General features: G+C 44.8%; 1 protein-coding gene across 1 annotated transcript in view; it reads left to right on the top strand.

Moving 5' to 3' along the window:
• Positions 1-26,611, top strand: part of LOC311233343 (uncharacterized protein) — a gene marked incomplete at its 3' end in the record, with an annotated part of 37,152 nt that overhangs the window by 5,644 nt on the left and 4,897 nt on the right. Inside the window, exons 2-9 of the mRNA XM_084320318.1 lie at positions 2,066-2,124; positions 7,556-7,679; positions 8,628-8,684; positions 13,382-13,619; positions 16,239-16,502; positions 18,688-18,879; positions 19,597-22,481; positions 23,891-24,017. Of these exons, the coding sequence (XP_084176444.1) occupies positions 7,561-7,679; positions 8,628-8,684; positions 13,382-13,619; positions 16,239-16,502; positions 18,688-18,879; positions 19,597-22,481; positions 23,891-24,017 (3,882 nt within the window). The 5' untranslated portion in view covers positions 2,066-2,124; positions 7,556-7,560. The remainder of the gene's footprint in view (positions 1-2,065; positions 2,125-7,555; positions 7,680-8,627; positions 8,685-13,381; positions 13,620-16,238; positions 16,503-18,687; positions 18,880-19,596; positions 22,482-23,890; positions 24,018-26,611) is intronic.

Below are 26,611 nucleotides of genomic sequence, written 5' to 3'. Positions count from 1 at the left end.
ATCAAAGAAAAACAAAGACGGCGGTGAATGAAGGGAAGTCAGAGTAGCTTATGGTTATTATAGTTACCATGGGAAACAAGCAGAAATTATGATTAGGGCTGTCAGTTTATCGTGTTAATTAGATTCATGAATTACACAGCAAATTATCGCGTTATGAAAGTTTACTTAAAATTTATAAAAAAACTAAAAAAAACATTTTTTTTCATTTTTTTATAAATTTCTTTTTTTATCTCATTCATTCCATAAGAACGTAGAATACACATTTACAGACTTTTTTTTAATATGGTCCATTTGCATGTTCTTGGTATCTGATTCTAGGGACATCTATGGATCTCAAGGAATGTATTCCCAGTGTCAGAAATATTGTCTGTTACTAGGGTTGATTAAATTGTAATGAACCAAATGAGAATATCAATAACATTTGTATCACATGTATCAGACAAATCTAAGCAAATGAATAAATGGAAGATGATTAAACAGAAGGTTTTGTAAATACAGTACTGAATTCTGCCATCCGGACACATGCTATTTGAAATATGATTATAGAATATAGAATATCAGGCATAAAATGGTTATGCGATTAAAATGCGATTAATTAGATTAATTAATTACAAATCCTGTAATTAAATAGATACATTTTTTGAATCGCCTGACAGCACTAATTATGATATAAAGCACATTTTCTCAAACATTCAGTTAAAGCAAATACCTTTATCGGTTGTAACACTAAAAGAAAAGTACGGCTAAATACACACAATTGTTAAGGGGATGCAGACCTGAGAAAGACGTTTATCTTGTTTACATCAGGGTCCCCCATTTTCAATTCATAGTGACATTTATGACATACACGACATGTGTATGTGTATGACATAGCGACATACATGACATACAGGTATATAGTACTGTTACATTTGTGAGACATACAATATGCAAATATACAGTACTGTTACCCAGAGATCCTACCAGAAAATATATACATACGGTGGGGAGGAGACTGTATTAGGAGGGGGTGGGGTGGGGGTTTGGACATTTACGGTGGCCAGTTTCGAATTGCAGCCTCCCGTAGGTGCTCTTTTTTTATTTATTTTGGCCACGCAGGACCGATAGAGGGAGAGAGGGAGGACGGGAGGAGAGGCAGGGAAGACATGCGGCAAATGGTCGCCGGGACTGGGAAACGAACCCGGGACGACCGCTTCGCGACTCAGCGTGCTATGTGGAGTGCTACTGGAGTGCCCCCCGTAGGTGCTCTTTAAGAGCGGTTTTGAATGTGGATAGGGATTCACATCTTTTTACGGCTGTGGGTAGGGCGTTCCACATTGTTGTGGCATAATTGTGAAACGTGTGTTTAGTCCCTTGTTTGAGCCGAATCTTCAGGTTGCCATGGCGCTGCATCTCAGAGCCATGTCTTAATCAGTGGTTGGCCACCGGCTCCAGTGGTGGCTGGGGAGGAAGGGGTGATTAGAGCGGGTCTGGATGCCCTGCTGCGGCTCTGGCTGACTGGTGGTGATACACCCCAGCATGACGACGTGAAGCAGACAGGCCGCTATAGAAAGAGAAGGAGAGTGGGTGTAAATGAGAGAGCCACAGGGGTGTAGCTAATTTACTGTCAGGCCACCATTGTGGAGGCATTGCAGGGAACAGCTGTGAGACGGCCACGGTGTTATTTCGCTAACAGAATGTATCCCTCCTCGTCCTAGGAGATTATAAAAGAAGGAAGGGTCAACACGTCAGGATATCAACCTTCTATGCTCTCCTCCTTGGCGCCAGACTTTGGTGCCAATTTCTATTGAAGCCTGCATTAAAATATACAAGCTATCTGAGGAGATATACATCAACCAATATATCAAACGTTAGCTGGTTAACAATGCAAACAAATTGATGATAATTCTGACATCCAAGGTTTAAAACGACAGGTCATAAACAAGGACACTGCTCATCCCATTCAACTCAATGATGTTGGCGGAACGGAAAGTTTCCACATTTGGCACCATGCTGTGTGTTCACGTGCTACACAGTGACGTGATGTCCCTTCCTTCTTTTTATAGTGTCCTTGCTCTTCCCACAGGCCATCTGACCATCTTTGGCGGCGTGTATAGTGGAGGGCTTGGCACACACAGACGACTGGTGAGTACTGAGTATCCGTGTGTCATGTCACCGTGCTTGCGTGTGGTAAGTTGGTTTTGCACATTGTATCAGGGCGCACTGGAAGTCATCCGCGTTGATCACCATAGGGAGGTGTCTGACGTCACTGTAGTTTCCTATAGGGAGGTGTAGTGTGACGTCACTTTAGTTTCCTATAGGGAGGTGTAGTCTGACGTCACTTTAGTTTCCTATAGGGAGGTGTAGTCTGACGTCACTGTAGTTTCCTATAGGGAGGTGTAGTCTGACGTCACTTTAGTTTCCTATAGGGAGGTGTAGTCTGACGTCACTTTAGTTTCCTATAGGGAGGTGTAGTCTGACGTCACTTTAGTTTCCTATAGGGAGGTGTAGTCTGACGTCACTTTAGTTTCCTATAGGGAGGTGTAGTCTGACGTCACTTTAGTTTCCTATAGGGAGGTGTAGTCTGACGTCACTTTAGTTTCATATAGGGAGGTGTAGTCTGACGTCACTTTAGTTTCCTATAGGGAGGTGTAGTCTGACGTCACTTTAGTTTCCTATAGGGAGGTGTCGTCTGACGTCTCTTTAGTTTCCTATAGGGAGGTGTAGTCTGACGTCACTTTAGTTTCCTATAGGGAGGTGTAGTCTGACGTCACTTTAGTTTCCTATAGGGAGGTGTAGTCTGACGTCACTTTAGTTTCCTATAGGGAGGTGTAGTCTGACGTCACTTTAGTTTCCTATAGGGAGGTGTAGTCTGACGTCACTTTAGTTTCCTATAGGGAGGTGTAGTCTGACGTCACTTTAGTTTCCTATAGGGAGGTGTAGTCTGACGTCACTTTAGTTTCCTATAGGGAGGTGTAGTCTGACGTCACTTTAGTTTCCTATAGGGAGGTGTAGTCTGACGTCACTTTAGTTTCCTATAGGGAGGTGTAGTCTGACGTCACTTTAGTTTCCTATAGGGAGGTGTCTGACGTAACTTTAGTTTCCTATAGGGAGGTGTAGTCTGACGTCACTTTAGTTTCCTATAGGGAGGTGTAGTCTGACGTCACTTTAGTTTCCTATAGGGAGGTGTAGTCTGACGTCACTTTAGTTTCCTATAGGGAGGTGTAGTCTGACGTCACTTTAGTTTCCTATAGGGAGGTGTAGTCTGACGTCACTGTAGTTTCCTATAGGGAGGTGTTGTCTGACGTCACTTTAGTTTCCTATAGGGAGGTGTAGTCTGACGTCACTTTAGTTTCCTATAGGGAGGTGTAGTCTGACGTCACTTTAGTTTCCTATAGGGAGGTGTAGTCTGACGTCACTTTAGTTTCCTATAGGGAGGTGTAGTCTGACGTCACTTTAGTTTCCTATAGGGAGGTGTAGTCTGACGTCACTTTAGTTTCCTATAGGGAGGTGTAGTCTGACGTCACTTTAGTTTCCTATAGGGAGGTGTCTGACGTAACTTTAGTTTCCTATAGGGAGGTGTAGTCTGACGTCACTTTAGTTTCCTATAGGGAGGTGTAGTCTGACGTCACTTTAGTTTCCTATAGGGAGGTGTAGTCTGACGTCACTATAGTTTCCTATAGGGAGGTGTAGTCTGACGTCACTTTAGTTTCATATAGGGAGGTGTAGTCTGACGTCACTTTAGTTTCCTATAGGGAGGTGTAGTCTGACATCACTTTAGTTTCCTATAGGGAGGTGTAGTCTGACGTCACTTTAGTTTCCAATAGGGAGGTGTAGTCTGACGTCACTTTAGTTTCCTATAGGGAGGTGTAGTCTGACGTCACTTTAGTTTCCTATAGGGAGGTGTAGTCTGACGTCACTTTAGTTTCCTATAGGGAGGTGTAGTCTGACGTCACTTTAGTTTCCTATAGGGAGGTGTAGTCTGACGTCACTTTAGTTTCCTGTAGGGAGGTGTAGTCTGACGTCACTTTAGTTTCCTGTAGGGAGGTGTAGTCTGATGTCACTTTAGTTTCCTATAGGGAGGTGTAGTCTGACGTCACTTTAGTTTCCTATAGGGAGGTGTAGTCTGACGTCACTTTAGTTTCCTATAGGGAGGTGTAGTCTGACATCACTTTAGTTTCCTATAGGGAGGTGTAGTCTGACGTCACTTTAGTTTCCTATAGGGAGGTGTAGTCTGACGTCACTTTAGTTTCCTATAGGGAGGTGTCGTCTGACGTCACTTTAGTTTCCTATAGGGAGGTGTAGTCTGACGTCACTTTAGTTTCCTATAGGGAGGTGTAGTCTGACGTCACTTTAGTTTCCTATAGGGAGGTGTCGTCTGACGTCACTTTAGTTTCCTATAGGGAGGTGTAGTCTGACGTCACTTTAGTTTCCTATAGGGAGGTGTAGTCTGACGTCACTTTAGTTTCCTATAGGGAGGTGTAGTCTGACGTCACTTTAGTTTCCTATAGGGAGGTGTAGTCTGACATCACTTTAGTTTCCTATAGGGAGGTGTAGTCTGACGTCACTTTAGTTTCCTATAGGGAGGTGTAGTCTGACGTCACTTTAGTTTCCTATAGGGAGGTGTAGTCTGATGTCACTTTAGTTTCCTATAGGGAGGTGTAGTCTGACGTCACTTTAGTTTCCTATAGGGAGGTGTAGTCTGACGTCACTTTAGTTTCCTATAGGGAGGTGTAGTCTGATGTCACTTTAGTTTCCTATAGGGAGGTGTAGTCTGATGTCACTTTAGTTTCCTATAGGGAGGTGTAGTCTGACGTCACTTTAGTTTCCTATAGGGAGGTGTAGTCTGACATCACTTTAGTTTCCTATAGGGAGGTGTAGTCTGACGTCACTTTAGTTTCCTATAGGGAGGTGTAGTCTGACGTCACTTTAGTTTCCTATAGGGAGGTGTAGTCTGACGTCACTTTAGTTTCCTATAGGGAGGTGTAGTCTGACGTCACTTTAGTTTCCTATAGGGAGGTGTAGTCTGACGTCACTTTAGTTTCCTATAGGGAGGTGTAGTCTGACGTCACTTTAGTTTCCTATAGGGAGGTGTAGTCTGACGTCATTTTAGTTTCATATAGGGAGGTGTAGTCTGACGTCACTTTAGTTTCCTATAGGGAGGTGTCGTCTGACGTCACTTTAGTTTCCTATAGGGAGGTGTAGTCTGACATCACTTTAGTTTCCTATAGGGAGGTGTAGTCTGACGTCACTTTAGTTTCCTGTAGGGAGGTGTAGTCTGACGTCACTTTAGTTTCCTATAGGGAGGTGTAGTCTAACGTCACTTTAGTTTCCTATAGGGAGGTGTAGTCTGACGTCACTTTAGTTTCCTATAGGGAGGTGTAGTCTGACGTCACTTTAGTTTCCTATAGGGAGGTGTAGTCTGACGTCACTTTAGTTTCCTATAGGGAGGTGTAGTCTGACGTCACTTTAGTTTCCTATAGGGAGGTGTAGTCTGACGTCACTTTAGTTTCCTATAGGGAGGTGTAGTCTGACGTCACTTTAGTTTCCTATAGGGAGGTGTAGTCTGACATCACTTTAGTTTCCTATAGGGAGGTGTAGTCTGACGTCACTTTAGTTTCCTATAGGGAGGTGTAGTCTGATGTCACTTTAGTTTCCTATAGGGAGGTGTAGTCTGACGTCACTTTAGTTTCCTATAGGGAGGTGTAGTCTGACGTCACTTTAGTTTCCTATAGGGAGGTGTAGTCTGACGTCACTTTAGTTTCCTATAGGGAGGTGTAGTCTGATGTCACTTTAGTTTCCTATAGGGAGGTGTAGTCTGACGTCACTTTAGTTTCCTATAGGGAGGTGTAGTCTGACATCACTTTAGTTTCCTATAGGGAGGTGTAGTCTGACGTCACTTTAGTTTCCTATAGGGAGGTGTAGTCTGATGTCACTTTAGTTTCCTATAGGGAGGTGTAGTCTGACGTCACTTTAGTTTCCTATAGGGAGGTGTAGTCTGACATCACTGTAGTTTCCTATAGGGAGGTGTAGTCTGACGTCACTTTAGTTTCCTATAGGGAGGTGTAGTCTGATGTCACTTTAGTTTCCTATAGGGAGGTGTAGTCTGATGTCACTTTATTTTCCTATAGGGAGGTGTAGTCTGACGTCACTTTAGTTTCCTATAGGGAGGTGTAGTCTGACGTCACTGTAGTTTCCTATAGGGAGGTGTAGTCTGACGTCACTTTAGTTTCCTATAGGGAGGTGTAGTCTGACATCACTTTAGTTTCCTATAGGGAGGTGTAGTCTGACGTCACTTTAGTTTCCCATAGGGAGGTGTAGTCTGACGTCACTTTAGTTTCCTATAGGGAGGTGTAGTCTGATCTCACTTTAGTTTCCTATAGGGAGGTGTAGTGTGACATCACTTTAGTTTCCTGTAGGGAGGTGTAGTCTGACGTCACTTTAGTTTCCTATAGGGAGGTGTAGTCTGACATCACTTTAGTTTCCTATAGGGAGGTGTAGTCTGACGTCACTTTAGTTTCCTGTAGGGAGGTGTAGTCTGACGTCACTTTAGTTTCCTATAGGGAGGTGTAGTCTGACATCACTTTAGTTTCCTATAGGGAGGTGTAGTCTAACGTCACTTTAGTTTCCTATAGGGAGGTGTAGTCTGACGTCACTATAGTTTCCTATAGGGAGGTGTAGTCTGACATCACTTTAGTTTCCTATAGGGAGGTGTAGTCTGACATCACTTTAGTTTCCTATAGGGAGGTGTAGTCTAACGTCACTTTAGTTTCCCGCGCGGTCCACTCGTATAGGGATTTATCATTGGGAAAATGTATTATCGGGTATTGTAATAATTATGCCTCATGAACATTGGCAAGCTTTCCATTTTCCTTCTATCACTAACATTTTTGTTGAAGTATTTCTGGTTTAAATAAAATTATACGTAATTATTTTACGATTAATTGCGAATAGTTTCATGTTGAGCTATATATTGTGGATGAATACACACAGAAAGGTACACCGTGCCAATGTCCATGCTTTACTTGTTTTAAACGAGACGATTTAGAAATGTGTCCATTGGAAATACATTGCGATTTCAAGCGAGGTGGACCAGCGCGGGAAACAACAATGAAGTAACCACTACACCTCCCTATAGACCAGGAAGTAACCACTACACCTCCCTATAGACCAGGAAGTAACCACTACACCTCCCTATAGACCAGGAAGTAACCACTACACCTCCCTATAGACCAGGAAGTAACCACTACACCTCCCTATAGACCAGGAAGTAACCACTACACCTCCCTATAGACCAGGAAGTAACCACTACACCTCCCTATAGACCAGGAAGTAACCACTACACCTCCCTATTGGCTGTCAAATTAGAAAGGGGCGGGGTTGGTCCGAGGGAGCCAGGGAGATAGGGGAGGGAACGGCAAGGGGGAGGTATGATCTCTATTTCGGTTTTTCAAAATGTTACCGGCTTCCAGCGAATTTCACCAAAAACAGCAGCTTTGAGGGAAAATCTTGACATTTTGAATTATAGCTGATTATTATTTTAATAATTATCCCTTATTCAACCCCACTGCTTCAGGTTGGATGTATCACCCAGCCGAGCTATACTCTGCCCGCAACACATGGGACTCCTATTCAGCCGGGGGACCCGACAGAGTGCCATGGGCCCCCATGAGCAGTCGCCCCTGGGGCCCAACGAACAGGTCAGCAGCACTCACAGCGCACGCACACCAGCCACAGAGAAGAGGGTCGTGCTGTGTAAAGACAGAGCATCAGGCAGACTCACTTATTTACTTAAAGGGGAACTATCTTATAAATGGCCTTTTTGAGTGTTTAGCATTGTTTCCTAGCTATGTGAACTTATATTAATATGATCTATGTCTCAAAATTCTCATATTGGTGCATTCTTCCAATTCTCCTCTCACAATATTCACCCTCACTGAACTGAGTCGTTTGAAAATGTGCCTATATGTGATGTCAGAGAGACACTGCTGCATGTTAATGTTCAGGCGAAGACGACGCTGCACAGTGGTTTAGGAGCCCAGGCTCAAAACGGCTCGAGATCTTGAGGTAGAAAAATGCTGTTTTTGAGGACTTGATTAGAAATACAAAACAATGAATAAAAAAAATATATATATTACAGAGGTGTTCCATAGACTCACAGGAATTGTGTAAAAGTGCCCAAATAGTGAAAGAAATAGTAAAATAGTTCCCCTTTAAGAATGAAAAATTTTCGAGAGATTTAGAGAATCAAGTTGAAGAGAGACTTTCTCTGGTGGTTTCAGCATCATATCCCAGGTCTCCTGATGAGACAAACTCAGACCTGAGGTGAGGAGCAAGGAGAGGGCACCAACTAACGCTGATAGCAGACAATAACACCCAGCAGTATACAGACCACTAGCCTAGATTAAAACTCTGCTAGAGGGGCGTTTTTGGCCAACAGCTATAGGCTAGCTGGTCCGTATCGGCTTCCATTCATTTGTGCTAAGCTAGGCTAGCTTGCAGCCGGATAGCTTTCTACGGAATGCACAGAGAGGAAACGTGCCTCTCTCTTCTAGATATTACATTTTTAACTCTCACTGCCTCCACTTCTGTGCTTTCTTCATGCTTTGTACTGAAAATAATTACAATCACTTTCCTACACGCTACAGATGTCAAGGCGGAATCAACCAATCACAGCACCCACCCCCAAGTCACATTTACATCAGGTGAGTTAAATGTGTCAATATGCCTGGTAGTATTATATTTTTTTAAATTGCTAAATTTGCTGCTTGTATTGTACCTTCATAATGTTGCATGGCCTGGGGGGAGTAGTTACGGGACAAACACACACACACACACACACACACACACACACACACAACACACAACACACAACACACACACACACACACACACACACACACACACACACACACACACACACACACACACACACACACAACACACAACACACGCACACGCACACACACACACACACACACACACACACACACACACACACACACACACACACACACACACACACACACACACACACACACACACACACACACACACACTGTACACGACAATGCCCAGTGCCCAGCACAACCACAGTATAAAACAAACATACACTACTCTGTAAGTAGCTAAGGGTTAATCTCAAAGCCTGCCCACTTTTCTTGATCCTCCAATCACACCTGTTGCTTAGTTTGGGGATTAGAGGATTAGCAACGCTAGTTTTTAGTTGGCAAAATAAAGAAATAATAGTTTTGTTACCGCAATCACCTGACCCGGCTATAATCCATTATAATCGATCATGGAAAACAGCCCTTTGAGCCCTCCGAGAGGATTGTAAACAGCAGCGTGAGAATGCTCATGCTCAGTGTGCGAACCATATCACAATTTTCGGGGGTTGCAAAAAGAAAAAAACTCAGAGCGTGTTTTTATAGTCACATATTTGTCATGTGTAGGTGGGTTTTCCAGCAAACTCACCACTCTCGCTGCCGTTGAATTCGTAAGGGCTGCTACCACATAGTAGTACTTGGTGGCATCCGCGGTAATATTCCTGAGAGCGAATTGGGCTTCGCGCGAACCAAGCGTTGGCACTCTGCGCAGCTTGAGTGAAACTGCGTTCAAAGTTCTGCGATCTGCGTTCTGTTGTTCAGTTGACATGTTCGATATAATCTCCGAAATACGTCCAAGGGTCACAAATGTAGGAATGCAGTAATGATAGCGTAGACGGAGTCGTGTTCCGATGCAAAAACGCTAGTTTATTACGCACAAACAACACTTCGATTCAACTTTCACTGTCTCTCTTTAACTACGTCATCCCCCGCTAAGGGTCATGGGAGATGTAGTAAACACCACAAAAGGCTAGAATGCCGTGAATTATGTCCCAGTAAGTAGCCACTACACGCAAATCATTAATCATACATCCAAAATAGCATACGTTTATTATTATACACGATGATGATACAGCTCCCAGGGGAGCTTTAGAGACCCCCAGGGGAGCTGATGTCTGATCTAGGGGAGCTATAGCGGACCTAGCTCCCCCTGTGGATCGCACCCTGCTCATGCTGCTTTGGCCGTATTGAATTTCTAATAGTTGACGGCGCACCCATCGCCTTTTGGTGGTTAAAAACTGAAAAGTCCCAAATGGAAAGAATAATCCGATTCCACGCGGTTGTAGTAAAAAAAAAAACGTGTTGTTGTCTCCTATTTAAGGGGAGTAGCCGTTTGAACGCAGACGCCATTTTGACAGGCATTTCTCCAACAAAACACACAGGGATTGGTTACATTTTTAGTGGTTGTTTGTTCTACCAATTGAAAGTATGGCTTTTTGTGAGAAAAGTGGCGTGAAAATGTAAGGGCCGAAACTGCATTCAGAATAGCACAGTGGGCGGAGCTCCCGTTTGATTACATTTACGGAAGAACGTTGGACCTCCCTAACATGAGGAGCGCTATCATGTCATATACAGTGATGCAGTGGTCATGGGACGCGGTTGCACACCGTTCAACCAGGTCTGTGAGCAGGAGCACGCGCACGCACATGCACGGATGTCTAAGCGGAAGTACAGGAAGTACAGGCTACAGGCGTTCCGGTTCCGACAAAACAATTATAGAAACATGTGAAGTGCACAATATTTCCTCGTTTAAGCCACTGCAAAGGCTTTGCCTGAAGAATTTACTACATGAGCTAGCATGAGTTAGCTTGTTTGCCACTCGACTCTGCGCCAAGTACCCACCTGGCTACTTTGCATAACAATAGCTCAGGTCGTCAGGTGTGTTCAAATACTACAGTAGGACCATTCACACAACCATTCCTAGAGGCAATTAGGCATCGTCTTTATTCGCGAGGGAACATTTATGCGCATGCGCGGGAGCATGTGACGTCATTAAAACATAGTGCAACCAGAGATAAAATCACCACTGCACCACTGGTCATATACCCAACCAATCTTTCGCCGTCGACTAAAAACACACTTCTTCAATCAATATCTGAAAAAAACGAACTAACTAACCTTACTGTCTTATACTATCATGCACTCTTCCTATACTAATATGTCTTTACTACTATGCACTCAACACTGCAGCACCCACGTTTCAGCACTGTTTGAAGAACATACTCATAATTCAGTATTAACAGAGTAGGCCTACTCATAATTCAGTATTCACAGAGTACTCATAATTCAGTATTCACAGAGTACTCATAATTCAGTATTCACAGAGTACTCATAATTCAGTATTCACAGAGTACTCATAATTCAGTATTCACAGAGTACTCATAATTCAGTATTCACAGAGTACTCATAATTCAGTATTCACAGAGTACTCATAATTCAGTATTCACAGAGTACTCATAATTCAGTATTCACAGAGTACTCATAATTAAGTATTAACAGAGTACTCATAATTCAGTATTCACAGAGTACTCATAATTCAGTATTAACAGAGTACTCATAATTCAGTATTAACAGAGTACTCATAATTCAGTATTCACAGAGTACTCATAATTCAGTATTAACAGAGTACTCATAATTCAGTATTCACAGAGTACTCATAATTAAGTATTAACAGAGTACTCATAATTCAGTATTCACAGATTACTCATAATTCAGTATTAACAGAGTACTCATAATTCAGTATTCACAGAGTACTCATAATTCAGTATTAACAGAGTACTCATAATTCAGTATTAACAGAGTACTCATAATTCAGTATTAACAGAGTACTCATAATTCAGTATTAACAGAGTACTCATAATTCAGTATTAACAGAGTACTCATAATTCAGTATTAACAGAGTACTCATAATTGCATTTTTGCTGTTTTCCTAGATGCTGAAGAGTTGGGGCAACATTTTGTTATAGTTGATAGTATTTAATTAGGGGAGGTGTCTGAGGCCCTCTGGCGGATAGGCGGCGGTTGTGTGAGAGGTGCTGCAAAAGTTAACCCTATACTGCCCTGCAGGAGCTGGCACTGGGCTATAGGCAATGGGTCTCATTCTCCAACGGACTTAAGACAAGGGCCATTTAAGACATCTTAGGGCAGATTTTGGGATTTTAAGCTTGGATTCGGCCCTGACTAAGAGCAGGATTTAGGAGCAGGCTTAACTTGACAGACTGTTGTCCTCCATGTTCTTAAGGGCTTTATTTGGGAGGAATCATAGTGATTCCTTCATGTCAACTCTACAGGCCTCCTTGGAATTAATAAATCATAAGTTAAATAAATATGACAATGTGTAGTGGACTTCGTCACATGGTGCGATAAAAACCACCTGCAGCTAAATGTGGCGAAGACCAAGGAACTGGTTGTGGAGCTGGGGAGGAGGAGGAGTGCACCCGTGACCCCCGTTTCCATCAGGGGAGTTGATGTGGACATGGTTGAGGTGTACAAATATCTCGGTGTGCACATCGACAACAACCTGAACGGGTCAAAACACGCAGAGGCACTGTACAAGAAGGGCCAGAGCCGACTCTACTTCCTCAGAAGGCTGAGATCCTTCAATGTCTGTACAAGGATGTTGAGGATGTTCTATGAGTCGGTGGTGGCGGGCGCCTTCTTGTAGGCTGTGACCTGCTGGGGCAGCGGACTGAGAGCAGGGGACACAACCAGGCTGGATAAGCTGGTCAGGAAGGCCAGCAGCGTGGTTGGGGTGGAGCTGGACTCCCTAGCGAGGGTGGCGGAGAGGAGGAGCCTTGCTAAGCTCCAGGCCATCAGGGAAAACCCCTCCCACCCACTATACACAGACTTGGCTGACAGGAGGAGCATGTTCAGTGCCCCATATCGTCTCTCGATCTTCCTCTCCCTGCTCTCTGTCGGTCACGTCTGACCAGGAAAAAGGTGTAAAAATGCTCAAAAAAAATAAAAAAAAATAGGGCGGCTGGGTGGCGCAGCGGACTAAGTGCTTGTCACCACCGCAAGAGACACTGGTATCGAATCCGGCTGTCAGCGGTGCCTCCGGTTTGGACCGGCCGTCATACTGGCACAATTGGCGGTGTCAGCGGGAGGGAAGCCGGTGGGTGGTAATCTGGTCGTTGTAAACAGCGACTCCTACAGGTCGGTCAGGGCGCCTGCACAGCGAGGGAGGGAAATGGTGAAGGTAGTGTGACCTCCCACACGTTACACTTCACCAATGAGAGTCCGCGCTGGCAGGTGAAAAGAGGCTGCTGGCTGTCTCCTATGTATCGGAGGAAGCATGTGATAGACTTCAGGGCTCCCTAGACCGACCAGTGGGGGGGGCACATGCGCGCAACAACCAGGAAGGGGATGGGGGAATTGGCATAACGACTAAATTGGGATGGGAGGAAAATACAGAAAAACAGGAGGAGAAAAAGTGGATCAAAAAGAAAAAGAAAAAGAATATAATATAATTATGAAATAAAATACAATTTTATTTCTGTTCTGTGTCCGGTGTGCAGGGAGGATAGAGTGGCCAATCATGGCCCAGGAAAGGGCCACCCCAAGGGACAGAGACCGCCGCCGCCACGGCCTTGGGACCACAAGGACCAGCCTTACGAGAGCCAGAGCTGGCTGCACCCGGACTCCGCACGCCCGCTCCACCACCGTGCCAGCAGTCACAGCGGTTACAGCGGTTACCCACCTGGACCGGGAGGAGAACCCTACATCCACCGGGACAATTATGTCAGCAACTCACGGGTGAGGAGGCTCACCAGAACTCATTTATGGAGTACCATTAGGTTAACCCTTTCACTACCACACTACAGAAGGTTAACCCTTTCACTACTACACTACAGAAGGTTAACCTTTCACTACCACACTACAGAAGGTTAACCTTTCACTACCACACTACAGAAGGTTAACCCTTTCACTACCGCACTACATAAGGTTAACCCTTTCACTACCGCACTACAGAAGGTTAACCCTTTCACTACCGCACTACATAAGGTTAACCTTTCACTACCACACTACAGAAGGTTAACCCTTTCACTACCGCACTACATACGGTTAACCCTTTCACTACCACACTACATAAGGTTAACCCTTTCACTACCACACTACAGAAGGTTAACCCTTTCACTACACACTGCAGACGGTTAACCTTTCACTACCACACTACAGAAGGTTAACCCTTTCACTACCACACTACAGAAGGTTAACCTTTCACTACCACACTACATAAGGTTAACCCGTTCACTACCACACTACAGAAGGTTAAACTTGCACTACCACACTACAGACGGTTAACCCTTTCACTACCACACTACATAAGGTTAACCCTTTCACTGCCACACTACAGAAGGTTAACCTTTCACTACCACACTACATAAGGTTAACCCTTTCACTACCACACTGTAGTGAAATGGTTAACCTTCTGTAGTGTTGTTGTGAAAGGGTTAACCATTTGTCATGTGCCAGTGAAAGGGTTAACCATTTGTTGTGTGCCAGTGAAAGGGTTAACCTTTTGGTAGTGTGGTAGTGAACGGGTTAATGTGAGAAATTAGATGTACACCTTGCATTTTGAAGACATCCTCGTTTAACCTAACCTTTTTTCCTAAAAACCATTCTGTTAACACTTTAATCGCCGATGACGTGTTTAGACGTCATTCCTAGCCATGCTCATTCTGCCAAAGACGCCGTAACTCGTCTTTGATATCAATAATTCAAAAATCTGTGATCGAAATCATATTTCTCCTCCGGAGACATGAGATGTACTGGTAAGCTCCACTCAACTGTCTAACGGTTCAAGAGCGCCATCCGGTGGCCGATCGGCAGATCGGCCAAGAGGGAGGGGCGCGCCAAACAGGAAGTGCTCATCCATAATCCGTCCGGGCACTCGCGATCGGTAGCCGGACCCCATCTCAACACACTGGATAATCAATCGCTCGCCCTAACTCAATAAACAACGTTATTTGGACGTATATAGTATTATACAACCTGGAAATGGTTCATCAGGATCAACATCCCATAATCGAAAACTGTCTACTCCACGCTCATCCCCCAACGGCGCGAGGAACATACGGTAAGATCCAGCGTTATTTTCTAACGTATTCCATATAAACTGCTCTGATGACCATATGACCCACACTAGACGAATGGTATAACGTTGCCCACGGAATTATAAACGCCCCCTCGCCCATCCGGTCAATATCAGATTATACGTAGTAACTTCTAGAACCACGTCCAGTTGAAATTTTTCATCTGGCAACGATCACTACCAAACTGTATTTGATCATCAATATAATGCATTTGGAGCTATAAATCAAGTTCTGGAGAAAGCTGCAGAAAACGATAAAAACATACTTATACTTTAGACCATATTTTAGTATGAATATGTGAATGAAAAAGTATATCGTTGCTACACCCTGAACAATGGATATAGGACATTGAATGGGCCATAATAATGGCAATTTAGCAATAGAATTTAAAAAGTTATAGCCCTGCAAAGAAGGGGAACTTCTCCATAGACAAAATAGAGCTGGCTAGGGATGGTAAATTATGAATTTGAACCATGGCGATCAAAGTGTTAAAGGAACACGCCTTTAGTTATTTCCATGTATTTACCACATGGAGAAATTTCTTTAAGAATAATTTGACATTTACATTTTTCTAACCAGATATACTCTTTTTGAAAAACTGGGCTTTTGAGGTGATGAAATCACTGCGCCCAGGCAGCAGTGGTCGACAAAAAAAATCAGAGTATATCTCTGCTTAGAAAACAAAAATGTCTAATAATTTTGTTTTCTCCACGTGGTAAATACACAGGTCACAACATGTTTACAGGAATGTTTTGGAGTTGTATTTGGAGTGTATTTCGTGACTTTTGGGAACTAGGCTACACTGGCACACCTACTTTCAGTGAATGACGCTAAGCTACGCTAACGGTGCGGCTGTTCCCTAAGCCTAATGCATGCACAGAGAACAAAAGGGTATATATATATCTGGGGTGTAACGGTACACAAAAACCACGGTTCGGTTCTGGTTTTTGGTACAGTGGGGGAAAGTTTGGCTTTCTATGTTCCACTCAGGGGTGATGTAGTGTGCAGTAACTAATTGTACTTGTGGGGTTGTCAACGAATATTCTATATTGAAATTAATAATAGACTTCGGTACGGTACGGTACACACTGAAACGGTTCGGTACGGATATGTGTACCATTTACACCCCTTATCAGCTTGTCTAACTCCAGGGTAGATGGCAAATAAGCTAAATGTCCCAAAAAGTTGGCGTGTTCCTTTAATATTTGCAAATTGACGTTTTTAAGAAGTGCATTACAAGTATTATCATTTAAATTTTTGCATAACGATTATGTTTTAGTACGGCGGTCCTCAGCCGCGTCACACCCCGTCCCGAGAGCTGCCCCTCCCCCCGCAGAGGTGGGCCCCTTCAGAATGCCACAGGGATTTTCCAGCCCGGATGATGGACGACCGACCCACCGGGCCCTGGCGACGCTCAGCCTTCCACGAGCAGCGCCGGAACCAACAGCACCAGCAGCAGCACAGTCCATCCCCCCCGCAGAAACACCCGTTCCCCCAAGACGAGTACTGTGTCAAGAGGAGCAGGAACTCTGGCCCTGAACAGGTGATGTCGGCTGACTAAGTACAGCACACTTGGATTAATTGTCCTCTTGCATTACTATTATTATTTTATTTTATTCAACCTTTCTTTTTTTTTATCCACTTTTTCTCCTCTTTTTAAATTTTTCTCCCATCCCAATTCCACTGTGCCAATTCTCCCCTCCCCTGTCTTGAACGTTGCTCGCATATGCCCCCCACTGGCCGGTTGTAGGGAGGATAGAAGCCTTGCATCACATGTCCCCTCCAGTACACGAGGAGGCAGCCTGTCACATCTTTTCACCTGCCAGCGCGGACTCTCATTGGCGAGGTGTAACGTGTGGGCGGCTCACACTACCCCCGCCATTTCCCTGTCTCTGCTGTGCAGGCGTCCCCCAACCGACCTGTAGGAGTCGCTGTCCACAACGTCCAGATTACCACCCATCGACTTCCACCCGCTGACTCTGCCAATTGAGTTAGTATGACGACTGGCCCAAGCCGGAGGCAACGCCGACAGCGGGAGTCGAACCCGGTGTCTCTTGCATTGGTGACGAGCGCAATGTCCGCTGCGTCACCCAGCCGCCCTTTATTCAACCTTTCTTTAACCAGGCAGGACAATTAAGAACAAATTCTCATTTACAATGACGGCCTGGTGAGACGACAAAGGGGCCTCTTGAGGGGTAACAGGGAAATGGAACAAAAAGTAATAGTCCAGTCATTATATGAAAAAACCTAGGACAAATTGCAACAGTAGCAAACTAAACTGATTTTGTATCCTCATTATGTCCTTAGTGAGGGAAAAAAAGTCCCAAGGAATCCCATCATGGGAAAGTTTTGAAAACGACCTATATATATTCATATCGAAAAATGCCTGTTATAACATAGTGGTGAAAATTTTACTTTTAGATATCACTATAAAAACTCACAAGCTGATTACACACACAAAGACAAGAAAAAAAGTCAATCACAACTTCATTGAATTATTCTGTTTACTCATGCAAATCACACATTATCTTATTTGATATGCACCAATTAGCATACACGCCAGAACTAATCAAAACATTTGATAAAGAAAAAATTTTCTTCTTGGAATATTAGTAGATAGGCTCTGTGGAGCTCAGTCCACGAGGATGGGGCTCAAGGGTTTATGTCCGTGGGGATAGGTCCATGGAGATGGGGGTTTTTATAATAGGCGGAAACTACATATTTGTACAGCATGCAAAACACTACATGATTCTTGCACAAAACTACATGGGCTTAACATAAATTTGGTATGTCTGTATAGGGAAGGCTTGTAGGTACCCATGTAACCCATTTCCATTAACATATATTGAGGTAGAAGGCCAAGGGACCATTTGAAAAATGGTGATGGCCATATTTCCCTCCCCAAAAAATCGTCTTAACTTTGAATAATTAGGTATGTAGCCCCCTTTCCAATGAGGTAACATGACATGATTGGTCTCATTGGAAACCCGGGGTTGTCTAGAATCAAATGGTATCTTTACTTTTGAGCTACCTCAAAATTTGAACGCGTCACAATCTCTGAAAGACAGTGTCGTCAGTGATCCTGCCAGCAATCAAGTACATTGAAAAAAAACACATTTCCCATGCTGGGATTCCTTGGGACTTTTTTCTCTCACTAAAGACATATTGAGGATACAAAATCAGTTGAGTTTGCTAATGTTGCAATTTGTGCTAGGTTTAGCCTAATTCTGGCCTATAATGACTGGACTATAATGGTTTTGTAGCTCTACCCTCCTGGGTTAAAGCCACAGCCCGTCTCTCTTCTGCCTTGTCCACCCTGGGATTCAGTACAAACCAGGCATCTTCTGTACCATGTTGTGTACCATGTTGTGTACCATGTTGTGTACCATGTTGTGTACTATGTCCAATGGGCGGTTCAGTTGGGGCATGAGGTACAATGAGGTTAAGGTTACAGTTAAGGTAAGGGGTGGGCTTATACATGAGATGCCTAACTTTTAGGGAGTCCCTTTTCACCGGCACTCAACTTCCTTGAAAGGTCTTGCATTATTATTATTATTATTTACATTTTTCTTCTTCTTCTTCTTCTTCTTCTTCTTCTTCTTCTTCTTCTTCTTCTTCTTCTTCTTCTTCTTCTTCTTCTTCTTCTTCTTCTTCTTCTTCTTCTTCTTCTTCTTCTTCTTCTTCTTCTTCTTCTTCTTCTTCTTGTTCTTCTTGCTATTATTCAACAGAGAGGTGGCAGTAGACCACTGCAACATGGCGGCAAAGGGGAGGTTGACCGCAGACCCCCCTCCTCACCAGCAGACCACCCCCGTGTGCCTTACAGCCACCAGCGGCACACCGGCCACGCCATCGTCCGACAGCACAGCCCCTTGTCACCCCCTCTGGAGGACACCCAGGGTCACTACAGCAAGCAAAGCACAGTGAGTATAAGAGTTACACACATTTACTTCTGGGACATTGCATTACATTTATATTTATATATCACTGCTACCGGCATCCATACAACAGAAAATAATCATTCTGGCGGGGCGTTACTGCAGCCAAGAAGCTGATAGCCATGAGGTGGAAAGAACCTGAGAGGCTCACAATGATTAATTGGTCTCTGACACTATTGGATATAATTTATATGGAAATCTCTACTGCACGGGTGATTGGGGTTGGACAGGCCGGCATTGGACTTGGGGTCTCAGCGGCCGAGAGAGTAAAGGCCACAATCTAGCGGTGGAGTGGGGTTGGGGTGTTGGTCCTGGGGGGTCCGGGGGTCCGGGGGTGGGAGTGGGGGAGGAATTGTCTTTTGTGGTGTCTATTGTGGTGTCTGTAATAGTATAAGTTGATTTTTTATGTTCTGTATTTATTATTTTTGTTATTGCTAATTCATTGTTGTTATTATTATTATTGTGGTATTGTGAGGTCTTGTTATTGTTACTGTATTGTGTCTGTCTTGTTTTGTGTATAAAAAGAAATACAAATATTTGATACTCTTACATTAATTCCCTAGCCCCTAATGCTAATGGATTTATGTTTAGGTTTAGTCCACTTTGACTAAATTGACTAAGACAGAGCTGCCCGAGTGAAGTTCTGAATCACATCTTTAAAACAGAATTCAGCATGATGTGTCTATTGTTTTCACTCCCTAGGACGAGCAGTACACCACCAGTACAAGGGACAGGTCAAGGAACCCACCCACCTCAGGTGCAGAGCCTCCTTCCTACCATTCCCTCCACTACAGCCGCAGAGACGGAGCCTCCGCTGCCATGAATCCTCCTGCCCCTCCGAGACCCTCCACATACACTACAGCCAGCGGGAGGAAGGAACCTTCGGTTGGTCATCGGAAGAGTCCTGGTCGGCACGCGGGAACCGGCACGACACCACCCTATCATCGAGGACAACAGATGACCCAGTGGAGTCCCACCCATCCCCGTCTCTCTAGTCCTTCAACTCCCCCTCATCTTGCATCTTCCGCCAGCCCCGACCCGCGCTCCCTCAAGCTGGAGGTCAAATCCGCCTCGCAGACCCACGGCTGCGCGCAGTCACCCTACGACCGGCCGAGAGTCACCAAGTCCGAGAGGGACTCTCAGGAACTGATCAAGTCCGAGTGCAAACGGAAGTGTAAACAGAGGAAGATGGCGAAAGTGGCCAAGTTGCAGAAGATGAACGGAACGGCGGGGGAGGACAGGAAAAGTAGGAAGAGAAGAGATGAGAAAACGAGGGACGCCTCGAAGAAGAGAAGTTGCAAAGGGGAAGAGGCACGACACAAAGGAGACAGGAAAAGGAAAAAGAAGAGGGAGAGGAAGGAGGAAAAGATGGAGGCAAGTCTGAGGATTAAGATGGCGGACCAAACATTGAAGGGAACGTCGACATCTCTGTGTAAATTCCCCTCGGAGAGAGGACCTAACATGAGCCAATGTGTCAATCTGATCTTCGGCCCGTCTCCACAGAAAACATCCAAACACAAACGCAGGGAGAGGAGTGACAGAACAGAGAGGACATTACATAGAAGTCAAACAGCCACAGGCACTCCAAATATTTCAGATATTCCCTCGTCCCCCGGAGAAGGCCCTCTCTCCAGATGCTCCTCACCACATCCATCTAAACACAAAGTGTCAGAGCCGGGCCGCCGCCGCCGCCGGCCGCCCAAACCCCACATCAAGAAACCCTTACGGGACGTCAGGCGGCACACCATCACACCTGGCAAGCGGAGGAGACGGGACTACCTCCAGAGACCTCCACCGCCAGCACAGAGTCCTTCCGCTATCACCGGCACCAACCAGACCACAACCAAGAACCCCCCCATCAACAACCGATTTCCATCACAATGCAGCCTGGAAACAAAGCCTGACACTACACTCCCTGCCCTATCGTGTCCTCCCTGCCCCAGCTCAATCAACAACAAGGAGGCTGTTCGGGCCAACGTGGCCGGGCAAGGAGGTGTCCTCACGGCCCCCTACCTCCAGCCTGCTGCTGTGATGGGGAGTGTACTGGAGCTGGGAGAGAACCCCGCGGCGAGTCCCCCGGTGCTCAGCTGGCAAGGCTCTCCGGTGTCATCTGAAGACGAGGACGAGATGGATAAGGGAGTGATAAGCAGACCCGTCCTCCAGCCCAGCCCCACCCATGGCCTCTCTCCTGCTCATAGAGGAACCCAGGAGGTGGAAGATGTGGACCAGGAGGCACGCGAGGACTATTGCCATAATGACCTGGCTCAGCTAAACGGGCAGACCTGTGTGAAGAAAGGAGTCGCAGAGGAGGAAGATGAGGAGGAAGTCGAAGACGGCAACCCGGACACATCTGGCTCGGTTCTGCACCAACGGCTTCACCTTCACCAGACAGGATTGGCTGATGTCTTCAAGTCCCTGGCCTCTTTCCTGGGTAGCCAGAAATACGCGTATCGGGGCGGTCCGTTCGGGCGGCCCCCTCCTAGTTCCCCGGGAATTGTCAAGTACTCCTCTTCTCTAGCACTGGGTCCGGACGTCCACTGTCAGGAGCGTCAGGATCCAACCCCGGCGGATGCCTCCGCGTCCTCCTCCTCCTCCACACCCCCCGACCGATCACCAACTCACACTACCTCAGACACATGCCCGAAACTCCATCCTCCCTCAGACTGCGGCCAACAGCAGCCGGTCGTGGAGAGTCTAAGGCAGAAACAGGAGGAGGAGGAGGAGGAGGAGGAGGAGAATGATAGAAAAGAGAAGAGAGAAGGTAGAGGCACAGATACTCACCCCGAGAAGACATCGCCACTTTTGGCCGGGTCACTGAGTGCTGAGCTGACACTAACCACCACACATACAACAAGTCTGGCCGCTCGGCCGCCTGGCCCTGCCAAGCACGAGAGAGCACCCAGCAAGGCAAAGAGACACGACTACACGGAGGTAAAGAGAAAACAAATACGTGTAGATGTCGAAAGGGAAGAAGTAAACGTCAAGAGAATAAAGGAAGATAGCAGTGGCGTCTGTAATCATCGCGACGACGAGGCTAATGAAATACAAGAATTGGAAGAAAAGAACGACAAAATGTCAACACCTGTTTCGTCGTCGCTGTCGTTCTGCTCTAGTAATTTATCCAAACAGCTTGGAGAAGATATAAAAGAAAGGCTGGCTCAGGAAGATCACAACCAGCCTGGCGATGACCTCCAGGGACAGAAAGGAGACGTGCGTAAGGAACCCACTGAGCAGATGGCACTGATTGCGGTGACGAAGGAGGTCAGTGAGTTGGAAACTAAGACGTCCTCACCAGCTAAAACCACAGACGCCGTGACATCAAGCGCAACCCCGGTCACGTCAACCAGCACAACCACTTCGTTTACCTCGACACCAGCCAGCAAAACCCCCTGTCCGTTAGCTCCGACCGATCCACTCAGGCTGAAGGCCCTGGCCATGGGCTTGTCCAAAGAGCTGAAGATCCGGCTGATCAAAGTGGAGACTGCGGACAGCGGGACATTCATCACGTCACGTATGGAGGAGCGCAGGATCCCTCTGTCCAAGATCAGCATTGAGAACACAGGCAGCGAGGTGGTGGGGGCCTGCAAGTAAGTAGATCTTGTTCCTCTTTTGCTTGCATCAAAATAGACAAAACTGTTCTAGTGCTACCCTACAACTATTGGCCTGTGTCCAAGATTGGCATCACACACATTAACGCTATTGATTTGATCAGGGCGTACAATTAAGTAAACCTGACAAAAAATCTGAAATAATAGAAGAGTTCTGTTGGAGTGTTCAGTCACAGATATGTAAAGTTTACCTCACAAACGTGTATGTGCCTGATATATATATATTTTTTATAGTTTTTATTTAACCACACATGAAGACCTTTATTCTTATAGCAGTGGCCTTGGGATGTCGTTTGTGTTCGGCTGCAGGGTTACAGTACATACAGTACATCGCACCTTGAGAGCTGTCCACTACAACAACAGTCAGGGCCATTTCTAGCTTTTTGGGGGCCCTATGTGAAATGTTGTTTGGGGGCCCCTATTTTGTGAAACTATGGTGGGGGGATTCCAAACCCTTTAAGGCGGGCATGCATTTAACATTTAAATGCATCAATCTGGTGCACTTTAAGATGAAATTCACAAATTCAAAACAAACATCTCATGTTGACCTTAGCAATGACAGAACATTATAATAAATAGGAAACACTGGGGCTCCCCTACATCAAGAAACACCAGAAAACGTACAGGATTTACCGAATCTGCATTATAACATCTCCCAAACGCACCTAAATGAGACAGATACTGCATTTTCCTTACATTTCTGACTTATAATATTGCAATTTAAATGGAACTATTTAAGATAAAGTTAAAGTTAAATAAAGTTTTTTATAAAGAAACGCCCACTTGCGGTCATAAGCAGTAGCCTATCTGTAAAAAAATGTAAGCTGATGATTTGTTATATCCCTACAGGATAAATATATATATATATACAGTGTTTTTTTTTGTATGGCATTTTATTGGTGGCTTCGGGGGCCCTATGCAACCGCATAGTCCGCATATGGCAAGAAGCGGGCCTGACAACAGTCTCCTGCAGTTGGCCCTGCTCTGCTTGAGCAGTTGAGAGTTAACCCTTTCACTGTCGCACTACCAAACGGTTAACCCTTTCACTGCGACAATTCACAGCAGGTTAACCCTTTCACGGCGACCGTCGGTTGTGTGATAGTAAAGGGTTAACCTTCTGTCGTGTGGCAGTGAAAGGGATAATGAGTTCAGGGGAAATTATTTCAGTGGGGGGAAATTATCTCATTCACTTCCCCAGATGTTCCCAACCGGTCTGGGGATTTCAACCAGTGGTGTTCCTTCCGACTCACAAGCTCACTCCACTATAACCGTTCCATGTCTGCTGCGCCCACCCACCACAGAAAAGTAGGACCTACATTATAGAGTAAATGGAAATGGAGTGAAATATAACCAACCACCTCTTGTTTGCTGAATCTCCTCTCTTCCAGGGGAGCGAAGGTGACGGGGAAGTTCAAGGAGTCTCTTCTGCTCTCTGCCTTCTCCGTCAAGCCCCACATCAACATGGACGCCATCATCCCTCGGGAGAAGCTCAACCCGCCGACACCAAGCATCTATGTGAGTCCACACTAGGGACGTCCCATATTATCGGCCGATATTGACATTCAAATGTAATATCGGAAATGATCGGTATGGGTTTTCAAAATTCTTTATTTGTATATATATATTCTTTTTACATTTTCTTTTTTTGTAATTGTCTTTTTCCCCCTTCTTTTTCCGTTTTTTCTCCCATCCCAATGTTAGTCGTTATGCCAATTCCCAATCCCCCCACTTCCTGGTCGTTGCGCACTCTACCCCCTACCGTCGGTCTGGGAGGGCGGAGACTATCACATGCTTCCTCCGACACATGTGTACCCAGCCCACCACTTCTTTTCACCTGGCAGCGTGGACTCTCACTTGGAGAGTGTAACGTGTGGAAGGTCACACTACCTCTCCCAGATCCTTCCCTCGCTGTGCAGGCGCCCCGACCGAACTGTAGGAGTCGCTGTTTACAACGACCAGGACCCACCCTCGCCGGGTTTCCCACCCGCTGACACTGCCAATTGTGTTAGTATTGACGGGCGACCAACCCGAAAGCACCACAGCTGGATTCGATCCCACTGGCTCTGTGGTGGTAGACAGACGCTTAGTCCGCTGCGCTACCCGGCCGCCCTCTTTTTACATTTATTTAAACTTTATTTAACCGGGCAAGCAAGTAAAAACAAATTCTTATTTTATTTATTGTCAAAAGTATGCATAATGTTGTGTTAATTCCACGACAAGAGATATGTAATGTTAAAGGGGAACTATTTTACTATTTCTTTCACTATTTGGGCACTTTTACACAATTCCTGTGAGTCTATGGAACACCTCTGTAATATATATATTCTTTTTATTCATTGTTTTGTATTTCTAATCAAGTCCTCAAAAACAGCATTTTTCTACCTCAAGATCTCGAGCCGTTTTGAGCTAGAGGCTGTGTGGGCTCCAGGTCCAGCTCCAGGTCTCTCCATATCTCAACATTAACATGCAGCGGTGTCTTTCTGACATCACATATAGGCACATTTTCAAACGACTCAGTTCAGTGAGGGTGAATATTGTGAGAGGAGAATTGGAAGAATGCGCCAATATGAGAATTTTGAGACATAGATCATATTAATATAAGTTCACATAGCTAGGAAACAATGCTAAACACTCAAAAAGGCCATTTATAAGATAGTTCCCCTTTAATTACCTGAAATTATTCCGTTTTTTGGGGGGGCAAACCCGCATATATCGGTATCTGTTGATATCGGTATCGGAAATTAAGACTTGAAAACAGCAATAGATAAATGCTAATTGAGATTTGCATGTTTGCTAGCTATTCAATATTTAACTATGAGTAGCTGACTGGCTTATCAGGACTTCTATTTTTCAGTAATTTGGTAGCCTATACGGTGGAATATCCTTTTGTCTGTGCATCACACCGTCACAGTGGACTCGGAGTGAATTACAGTCGACATTGATTGGCTTCAAGGGCAGCCTTGCTTACCTAACCAATCAATTAAAGTGTAGGTGGCCTTACTGAAAGTCATGGACTTCTGTCATCCGGGTGAAACCAGAAGGCGTTTAATTACCTCGTTCTTTCCTTCCAACTCATCATGTTAATCATTGTCACCTCTCTTACAAGTGGCTCCCATCATGATGGCTTTCATCAGGATCATTTTATAAGCAAGTGACAGACGATTGGCACTAACAGATCATGGCACAAACTAATGCGAAGAATGCCTACATTTATTGATTGATAAAAAAAAAGATAAACTAATTGTATCATGAATTAAATATATCTATGAGAATATTGCATTAAAATTATTAGAATAGGATAACACAATAATGTCAGGACTTTTATTGTGGTCCTGAAAATCTCGCTTTTCTCTTTCAGTTTGAAATAATTTAGTTGTGCTTACTGTCAAAACAGGACATTTGTACTACATGAGGTTTTTAATTTTGATAGCTGAGGTGTTGACCTTTTGACCTTGCATGGGCTTCTATAATGACTAGCCATCATTGAGTACCCCCCCCCCCCCCCCCCCCTAGCCTACTATACACGAGACAAAGCCAAACCTTATGTGCCCAAGACATGTGCACCCAAGACAAAAGCCAGACACTGGACTGGGAATAGGTAGATGAGTACTCAGACATCTCCCACTCTGCTTTTCAGATTTGTCATGTACGTCCTCTAATGGAATGACAGCGGTCAGGACGATGAGCATGATAATGATTATGCTGTGGCCTTTTTTTGTGCCATAGCTTTTATGGTTTAAAGTCACACAGTGCCATCTAGTGAGAGAGAGAGAGAGAGAGAGAGAGAGAGAGAGAGAGAGAGAGAGAGAGAGAGAGAGAGAGAGAGAGAGAGAGAGAGAGAGAGAGAGAGAGAGAGAGAGAGAGAGAGAGAGAGAGAGATTCAGTTTCACATGCAATGACAATTTACACCACCAAAGAATAAGAAAGGTGACATTTTTAGTAGTGGTTTCAATATAAACAATGCTTGATCAGAAGAGTCCTTTTTATTTTCAAGTGACGTGGATGAATTGAAGGACATTTCAATCACAACAAACTCATTTGAATCATCAAATATATATATATATCTTTTTTTTCGTATCAAGTTAATTTGACACAAATGGTGTAATCTT

This window comes from Notolepis coatsorum, assembly GCF_963971535.1.
Source record: "Notolepis coatsorum genome assembly, chromosome: 8".
NCBI lineage: Eukaryota > Metazoa > Chordata > Actinopteri > Aulopiformes > Paralepididae > Notolepis > Notolepis coatsorum.
This window is presented reverse-complemented; position numbering and strand designations above follow the sequence as displayed.